The sequence below is a fragment of the Galeopterus variegatus genome, unplaced genomic scaffold (genome assembly GCF_000696425.1).
Source record: "Galeopterus variegatus unplaced genomic scaffold, G_variegatus-3.0.2 Scaffold4799, whole genome shotgun sequence".
Lineage (NCBI taxonomy): Eukaryota > Metazoa > Chordata > Mammalia > Dermoptera > Cynocephalidae > Galeopterus > Galeopterus variegatus.
This window is the reverse complement of record NW_007730910.1, coordinates 72946-82777: the sequence shown is the minus strand read 5'-3', so window position 1 is coordinate 82777 and position 9832 is coordinate 72946. Positions and strand designations below refer to the sequence as shown.

The following is a 9832-nucleotide window of genomic DNA, read 5'->3' as shown; positions in this document are numbered from 1 at the left end:
GTGCTCTGGTTTATCTTTGATGCTGAGTGTGGAGCCCATTTGTAACTCTGCTCATGAGCTCCCCATACATGTTGGCTTTCAGGGAGGCCACGTCACACTCGCCTGTCCTGTTCTCATTTCTGTGGTGCTGTCCAGGCCACAGGCTTGCTACCATGCATGAGCCATGGGAACTGTAACACGCACACGTGTGTGTGGTGGGGGGTTCTCATTGCTCTTGGGTTCTTACCACACTGTCACCCCTTGTTCCTGCTGGTGTACTAGAGGCAGAAGCACACTTCAGAACTGGTCTGCTCAGAGTTTAAGAAAACCAAGGCACGTCCTCCAGTTTTCTGTTTCCCTTTTCTATATTTTTATTCCATATTATTTGAGGCCAAAAGGATGGTCAGGAGGCTGAACCAGTATGAATTCCGGTGAAGCACTCTGTGTGCCTAAATCGCCTGTGGGTTCACCCCACTTGGAGATCAGGCCAGGTGGCCGAGGCCCCCAAGATGCCACAGGAAGTAAACCCACACTGCTGCAGTTGCAGCAGGTGGCACCAGCGGGGCACAGTCCATGTGGAGTGGCACCTGCTCTTCTGCCTGCTTCCTGCCAAGTCACGCTTACTCAGAGCTAGTTTTGGTGGCTGCCTTCCTCTTTCACTGCCATTGCATCAGACACATGCCAGTCATGTGTTTCCAGATTAAGCCGTGCTATGTGGGAGAAAGGTCACCAGCTGGGGGCACTTGGCATTTGCTGTAGAGAATGTTCTCTAGGACACCTTGTTCAAGGCTCCATGACTGGGGGTAAAAGCACCGTGTACAGCATTACCTTCCTATGGCACCATTCTAATCCCGCCACCCCTTGATCAGTCATCACCAGCTGCCCAAACACCTCAGACTGCATACAGGTCACCTGGGCCCTTGGCACACTGGTCTCGGTCCCTTTTGAAAGCTGCTGTCTTCTCGCCACCCATCCACCCCCACATACAAACACAGCCTATCATAGCACACTGGAGTCAAATCAGATTCTGTCCATGCTGCTTCTTCATGTTCTAGACCTTGATAGTGCCTTCTCCATCGAGAACTTCTATTATTCCTCTGTTTTGACTGCTGGGCCCTTGTCATTCCTCTTGACCCAGCTCAGATGCTGGCCCCTAGAAATATTTATTAGCAGCGTAAAGCTGGTGTGTTCCTTGTTGATTATCCCCACCTTGCTTTATGGAGAAGAAACCTGAGGCCAGGAACCAGCAGGATCCAGACTGTTCAGTACAGCTCTAGTTGACTAGGCACACTTCAGTTATCTAGAGCAGGAGGTGGTTAACATTTTCTATAAGAGACCAGGTAAAAAATATTTTAGGCTTTGAAGGCCAAGAGGCATATTATTATATTATGCAGGTATTTATGTAATAAGAGAGAAAACAAATTTCCACAGCATTTTTGTTGATGAAGTTCAAATAATAATAATTGAGTACAATTTTTTAATGAAGAATGGGATTGTTTTTGTAGGGATAACATTTTGCTTAATTGGAGTTAAAGTTAGTGTTCTCTGTCATCAAAATCAGCTGCAAATACTCACCTGGTAATGCTGATTTGTAATGAGATTTTACATATTTCATCTTTGAAAATATTTTTTCACACAGATAAGTACTGACAAATAATGATATCAGTCCTTTTTTTTTTGGTCAGGTTCAGATCCCTGAACTTTACCGAAGTATAAGTTTTGCATATAAATGCTGTTATGCTTTATAATTTTAGATTGGCCTCATTAAGAAACATCAAGTCTTCAGCAAAACCCAATTTCCAAAGCCGTTCAGTGTTCAGTAATAGTGGTTGAGGTCAGTTCTTCTTGTTCTGAAAATTTTCAGTATTGACTCTGAGCTCAAAATCGTCACACTAAATTTTACCACTGCCACACTGTTGAACTGCCACATGGTAGGACAGTTAGGATATTCAGCTTCTATTTCTGACAAAAATTCACAGAACTGACAATGGCTAAGTCCATGAGAGCAAATAAAAGTTTACTGTTAACATTCCTGGTTCAATAACACATAAAAGATTCACATATTTTCTGTGTGGTATCTGCTGATAAATAATATAGTGAGTAACCATAGGCTTTAAACACCTTACATTTTTGCAATCTCTGCATATTTGTCCAGCTAAGCCTTTTTGTGCTCCACACATATTTTTCACCACTGTCAGTTATAACACATCTTAGCTGATTCTACTTTAGTTGTACTAAACTTGTATTTTCTCAACTTAAAATGTTCTTCGTTGTGGTGGTTCTGTGCTAATCATTTAGTAACATCAAACTTAGTATTGACAATTCAAATAAACAACTGAGCAGTATTGGTAATGTCTTTAGACTCATCAAGAGCCAAGGAAATCTTGGCTTCCTAAGGAAGGAAGAAGACCTACTCTCCTTGGGAGTGATGTCAGAGGAGGCCTAATGGAAGCCAAGACTTTACCACCACCTGGCCATGCCAGGATGCCCCACCCTGAGGTGTCAGCTGAGGCCTGGTGGGGAGACTCAATTCCTGCCTGACAGCAAAGAGTTGGCACCCTTCTTCCCCACCAGTAGGATGACAGAGGAGCTCTGCTAAAAGAGAAAACTTAAATAAGATTCAGAGTCTTATAATATTTGAAATGTCCAGGATACAATAAGAAATCACTCATCATACCAAGAACCAGGAAAACCTCAACTTGAATGAGAAAAGACAATCAACAGATACCAGCATCAAGATGACACAGATGTTAGAATTATACAAGACATGAGGAAGAACCAAATAGACATCTTAGAACTGAAAAATACAACAGCCAAAATCGAAATCTCAGTGGATGGCTCCACAGCAGAATGGAGAAGACAGCAGAAAGAATCTGTGAACTTGAAGATAGAACAGTAGACAGTACCCAGTCTGAACAACAGAGAGAAACTAGACTGTGGGGGTGGGGAAAAAAAACAGAGTCCCAGGGACTTGTGGGACTAATAACAGAAGATCTAACATTTATGTTATTGTAGTCCCAGAAGGAGCAGAGAAAGAGGGTGCTGCTGAAAAAGTATTCAAGAAATAATGGCTGCAAAGTTCCCAAATTTGGCAAAAGACATAAATCTGTAGATTCAAGAAGCTGAGCAAATCCCAGACAGGATAAACCCAAAGAAGTCCAAGCCAACAACATCTCAGTTTGGAAGATAGACTTTCTGGACACTCCAGCTGTAGAGAAATCTGTGTCAATCTTTTGGGCACTGCTTTTAGTAGGTTGCCTTGGGAGTGTACATTTCCCTGAGCATCTCTCAGTCTCTGGAGGTTGAACTATTAGGCAACAGTAGGGTTTGTTCACTCGAGGGTTTTCCTGCATCCTGAAGTCACTAAACCTTGGCAGAGGTTTGTGAACCTGAGCAGACCTTGTTCCCCCTGCAGCTAGGGGAGTGACACCAGACCCTTGTCTGGGCAGCTGTGGTTGACAGTGATTGCCACTGGGCAGTGCATGCTGATGAGGCTAACTACATTGCTTGCTTTCTCCTTCCTTCCTTGTTGTTGCTTTGCTTCAGGAAACTGATTCACCCTGATGTCAGTGCTGGGTTGGTTGCAGTCTTGTTTACTGACCAGAAGTTGCATATAGCAAATGCAAAGCTGCAGATTCTTCCTGGAGGATGACCCACTCCAATGTTGTAAGCAGTTGACCAGAGAGAGAGCCCTCCTGTTCTTGCCTCATCTGCCCTTTCAGAAACTGGCTAACCTCCGGGTTGGTTGCAGTCTTGTTTACTGACCAGAAGTTGCATATAGCAAATGCAAAGCTGCAGATACTTCCTGGAGGATGACCCACTCCAATGTTGTAAGCAGTTGACTGGAGAGAGAGCCCTCCTGTTCTTGCCTCATCTGCCCTTTCAGAAACTGGCTAACCTCTTGCTGGTCCCCCCAGCCTGAGTGGCCAGTGATCTATTTGTCCATCTTACTCTGCAGCATGCTGGACTGGAGCTGCTGCCCTTTGCTCACTGCATGGTGGGAACCAGCCAGCTGTTGAAATTCAGGAAGAATAGTGGCCACACTCTACTTGTACAGTTTTTGCCTTTCTCTATGTATGTTACAATAAAAAAGAAAACATTTATGTAGAGACCTAATTTATAATAAAAGATCAAATCAGATCTGCTCTATTTGGGATGGGGGAGACCTGCTTGGCTGCTTCCTTGACATTCTCCTTTTTCTGTGCCTGATTTTTCAAAGCCTACTTTTGGTAGGGGATTTGTCCAGGGTCCCAGCCAACTGGTGGCCGGGCTGTGGCAAGAGCCTGGTCTAGTCAAAAAGTTACTTTCCAAAAAAAAAAGAATTAAAAAAAGTTACTTTCTATTTTTTCATTTCCTCCTTTTTTGCCGCTGTTGCTGACAAATGCAGCTTTTGGCCCCATGAGCTCTGCCTTGTCCCATGACCCTTTCCAGTGAAGGAGGAAAGAAGAAAATCACAGATTAGAGATCCTTCTGGGGCAGAAGGATCTCATAGCTCCCAGGGTCTCCTTGGAGTGCCTTGTGGGGACCTCAGACTGACTATCTTGTGGTCACTTTTGCCACCACCTGGCATGGAGGACAGTTGCCAAACAGGACGTCTGGAATTTTCCCATCAAAGTATCTCATACAGCAGGGGTGGTTCTCAAACTGGGGCAAGGTGCCTCAGGGCACTGCAGGGAACTCTGAGAGGTGCCTAATGTCTGAATGCAGTGAGAGATCACATCTCACAGCTCTGTATGAAATGCTGGCTTGGGGCGTTCCCACTTTCAACCTCAGGTGCTACATGCTCCTCCTGAAGATTTGGCATCTCAGCAAAGCTGGCTTTGCAGTAGTTGTTTGGAACTAACTACTTCATACATGGGACTGTTAGGCATTTCTTTTGGCCTTGGGATAGCATGAAAAATGTGCTGAGCTGCCAGGGGTTCCATGAATGGAGAAAGTTTGAGCACCTCTAGCCTAGAGAATTGCCAGATAGGCGCACTACAAGCCCAGTGTTTCTTTTAAATCTTCACACGTCATGCTGATTCATGCACAGTTTATGTTCCATGCATTTTAGTATATTCATTTCCTTCATTCATCCTGAGTAGTTACTGAGCACTATTTTGTGCCAGAAAAGATGCCCCATGGATGGGGTGGTAGAGCTGAGGTCTGAAGAATGAGCAGGAAGAGCCAGGAGGAAGCTGTCAGGCCCCAGGGCAGGATTGCAGAGATGCAGCTGGCAGGAGGCTGGAGAGGTGGGTGGATGTCTACGTTTGCTTCACCTGAAAGTGAAGGCTTATGTGACTTAAGGGGGGCGGGGGTGTTTACTCATGGCTTCAGCCCCCAGGCACACTGCTGGATCCTCGTGTGAGTGGCATAGGATTAAGAATTTTCCTCCAAGTTTGACTTCCTTCTTGCCAGCCCGCCAGCCCCTCCTTTCTCACCATGTGCCAGACACAGAGGTACCTAAGACAGGGTTCTTCCCTCAAGGAGCTCACAGAGCAGGGGAGAGTGACACGTGTCCAGCCAAGTCTTCCTAGGTAGATGGGCAGTGGATACAGCCCTCTGCTGGGAAGCTGGGGCCCCTTTCTGGTTTGGCCACTCAGGTGAGTTCCTAATACTCTTGGAGCCTCAGGTTCCCCATCTGTAGATTGAGGCCTTGGATAAAATGATCACCAGGTCTTTCCTGCCACTCCTTTATGGCTCTTGTCTGTCCAAAAGTGTTTGATGCTTCAGAGTCAAAGCTGTGGGGAGCGTTCTGTGCTTTGTTGAGGCTCCAGGCTGGGTGCTGGCAGTGCCCGACGTGGGGTGGGGGTGCTGCAGGGAGTCAGTCACAGTCACGGCAGGCAGCACCTGTTCATTTCTTCAGGGCTTATTGTTAGTTTCTTCAGGGATGCAAGAATCTGTGGCTCTGACTCTCATCTGAAGGGTGAAGGCTCGGATGTTGGAAGAAGCCGTGAGTGCAGGTGTTAGAGACAGAGCCAGAGCACTAAGAAGTGCGCACCACCAGCCTCACAGACTGCGTGGCAGTGATGCCTCCATAGCGTGCTTTCCAGATCATAAAACCATCCCATGATCTGGATGCCATGCACTGCCAGCCCAGGTACCCTAGGATCGGGGGATTCTTGCCTTCTGTTTGTGTGTTCATTCATTCAGGACTGGTACTCCTTGTATACCATTCTATGAACAAAGCTAAGTCCCTGCCTTTGTGGGGCTAAGTAGTGGAGATAGTCAGTGGAAAAACTGTACCAAAAATACAATGTAAGCTATAGTGATAAGTGCTATGAGGGGAATGGACAAGGGGAGTGGCCAGGGGGCTGTTTTAGATACAAGAGTCAGGCAAAGTCTCTCTGAGATGGTGACATCTGAGCAGAGACCTGGGTGAAGTGAGGGAGCAAACCCTGCAAATTACTAGAAGAGTCCTATCCACACATGCAAAGGCCCTGAGGCAGAAGGAGGCCAGTGTAGTCTGTGTGGAAGGGGAGATGAGTAAGAAATGAGGGTGGCAGGAGTGATAGCCAAGGGCCAGATCATAACAGCTCTATATAGTGCATAAGGACTTTAGATTTTGTACTAAGTATGATATGAAGCCATTGAGGGTTTTGATCAGGGAGGTGATATGATCCGATTTACTTTTTAAAGGCTGCTGTGTGGAGAATGGCCTATCCAGCTGGAGTCTCTTGCAGAGAGTGGTCTGGGTGGCATAAGCCAAGTGTTACCAGGAAGAACGTGATTACGTGGGTGCAGATGGTCACTGCCTTTGCTCCCCAGCACTGTCAAGTTAGAAACCAGCTGCAGGGAATGAGCCTCCTCTTCTGAGTTGTATAGTCAGCATGTGTATGTGCCAAGAAACAGTGACTTCGCTTCATGGGCATTAGTCTTCACTGCAGGAAATAAGGGCCTGGGCTACCTGAGTTAGAAGGGAGGAGGGCAGCGGGCCACGGAGACGACGGGTACCAAATGCTGCTTTGGGATGGACACCACCTGGGGCTGTCCTGTGTTAGCACATCAGTCCTGATCAGCTGACTCAGGGACTCTGAATGGCTGTTGTGTCATGATTCTGTGGGGTCGGTCCTAAATGTCTCTTCATCTGGTCTTGTGAAAGCTTGACAGAGATACTGACAGGATTGGACAGACAGACATGACTAACAGTGACTTAATATGAAATGTGTTTATATGCTAATAATTTAAATATAAGCTATATTCTCTAGGGACACTAGAATTAAATTTGTCTTTGAATGTCAGCTGTTGGGATAAGTTGAGATTAACTCAACCATTGGAAAAGCACCTCAGATTAATAAGAACCGAGCTTGAAGACCTGTTCTGAATGGCCTGTCCCCAATGTCCTGGGGCCGTGGAGTGGCAGGACTGACACCCAGAGCCCTCGGCTACTCCAGCAGCTCAGGGCCAGTCCTGTGGTTTCCTGGAGGCAGTGACAGCCAGCAAAAGCCATATGCAAAGCAGCGTCCCATTGCCTAAACTGCTGAGGTGTGACAAAGGCATTCCTGATTTCAAAATGGAATTATGTAGATTCCAGAGCTGCACCCAGCCTTGTCGATAAGTGACAGAAGTGGACTGCCATGTTCCCAGATGCTCTCACTCTGGCCTATGTTGATTCATATCCAATCTACCTACCTGCCAGGTTTCAATGATGGAAGGACCAGCTGAGCATCTTTCGAAGGAACTAGGTTGGTTAAGTTGGGAGTCCCCAAAACCACCTCTGATTCAGCGATTTTCAAGAACTCACAAAATTCAGAAAAGCTTTTACTTAGAATTACAGTTTATTACAATAAAAGGGCACATGGGGCGAATTCCAGGAGAGACCAGGTGCGAGTTTCTGGTTGTCCTCTTAAAGAGGATCACACTCAGTGCTTAATTCTTCCCAATTCACACGTGACAACACATAGGAAGTGTTGCCAACCAGAAAAGCTCATCCGAGCCTTGGCGCCCAGGGTGTTTCTTGGGAGTCAGTCGCATAGGCATGTAGTACCCGGGTCTCTAAGCTTATATTCTCAGTCTCCAGCACCCCCGACACCAAACTGACACAGGGTGACTCAAAACCCCAGGCATATAAAACCAGGCCTTTACCATAAATCTCAATGTTTGCATCAACTATCTGGGAGGCCCAAGGTCTTAGACGACAGAGACACTCTTATCAGGCAGAATATTTCCAGGCTTAAAGGTTATTTCACAGGAGCCATTCAAATGTCAGTCCTGAAGACCTTTGGCATGTGCAGGGATTGGGGCCACCCAGGCATGCTGTACAGCTGGGGAAAGGATTTGCCATGAAGCAGCCGCCTCACTCAAGTGGAACCCACCCTGTGCATATCCTTGTGGGGCTGGTGGATGCTCGATGGCCGGGGTGTCTGTGGTTCCATATCTCTGCCTATAGTGGACCCAGGCCTACTTCAGCCTTAGCTGGCACCCAGCATATACCCTGAGCTGCTGCCAACACTGCTGGAGCCGTTTGCCATGTTAGTTCTGGTCCAAGGCTGCGTCTGTCTTGGCAGAGCCTCAGCAGGCAGCTCCTGCCCATTGATGTGTCTGGTTGCTACAGCCCCGTGGGCCTGAAGCCCAGGCCGAAGAGGTCAGGTGGGCACTCCAGCTGGCTGCAGGTGCACCCTGCTCCTCCATGCTGATGTCTGCTTTCTCTCTCCTGACAGGTTTGTGATCAACATGGGCAACTCCCACAGGGACACCAGTGCCACCGTGTCTGAAGCGGTGGCCGAAGAAGTGTCTCTTTTCAGCACGACGGACATGATTCTCTTTTCAGTCATTGTGGGTCTCCTAACCTATTGGTTCCTCTTTAGAAAGAAAAAAGAAGAAGTCCCCGAGTTCTCCAAAATTCAGACAACGTAAGTGCCACTGCTCAGCACCCCTTGCATTGCTCCCGTCTCATTCCTCATTCCAAGCAGCACCTGCGCTTGGGCCTCAGGCTGAGAGGGAAGCAAGGTCCCTGCAGCATTTCGAGCTCAGTCTTGCATCTGCCTTATTGATAGACTGCGCATCAGTCTACCTTAATAATCCCTGTGGTTTACACAGCACAGCAGAGTTCATAAGGCCCTTTCATATTTGTTTCCTGTTTGTACTTCGCAGGAACCATTCAGAGTAGAGGACACCATTTTGCTGTGAGATAAAAAACCTGGGACTCACTCAAGGTCAGTCCCTCAAGTGTCCGGGCTAGAGCTGGAACCCAGTTTTCATTTTATCCCAGGCCCAGTGATCCTTCCCCTTTGTAAACAGATGGCATCATAGAGATGGATGGAATTGTATATTGAGCCAGTCACTCTCTTTCAATTTATTTTCTTCCTTTTGATTATGGACAAGGAGAGAGTCACAGTTTGGTGCTAATAACACCTAACACTTGCTAATTTCTCTTTTTAGTGAAGGGAGTAGCCTTAAGCTAAGAGCCTTGAAGGGCGACAGTATCGGGGTGGCCTGGGTGCTGATAACACCAAGGCCACAGGTTCGTATCCCATATAGGGATGGCCGGTTAACTCACTGGGTGAGCATGGTGCTGACAATATCAAGTCAAGGGTTAAGATCACCTTACCGTTCATCTTCAAAAAAAAAAAAGGGTGACAGTATCAAGCTTGACTTTACTGACATTCTTTTGTTTTTGTTTTATTGAGTTTTGGGGGTTTTTTAGGCCAGTGTGGGGATCAGAACGCTTGACCCTGGTGTTACGACACCGTGCTTTAACCAGCTGAGCTAAGTGGCCAGCCCTGTTTTATTGAGATTTTTAAACTTCCATAAAGTTTCCTTTTAAGGATAAGTAAAAAAGATGGATTAGCTTAAAGAAAAATATTAAGGAACTAATAGTATAGATGGTATATAGATATGAAAAAATGATAGTGAGGAATAACTGAATGACTCC

At 46.6% G+C, this 9832-nt stretch overlaps 1 protein-coding gene across 1 annotated transcript in view; it reads left to right on the top strand.

The window, feature by feature from the left end:
* The window catches only part of POR (P450 (cytochrome) oxidoreductase), a 60475-nt gene that overhangs the window by 23078 nt on the left and 27565 nt on the right, over positions 1-9832 (top strand). The window contains exon 2 of the mRNA XM_008588386.1: positions 8619-8810. Coding sequence (XP_008586608.1) covers positions 8632-8810 — 179 coding nt within the window. The 5' untranslated portion in view covers positions 8619-8631. The remainder of the gene's footprint in view (positions 1-8618; positions 8811-9832) is intronic.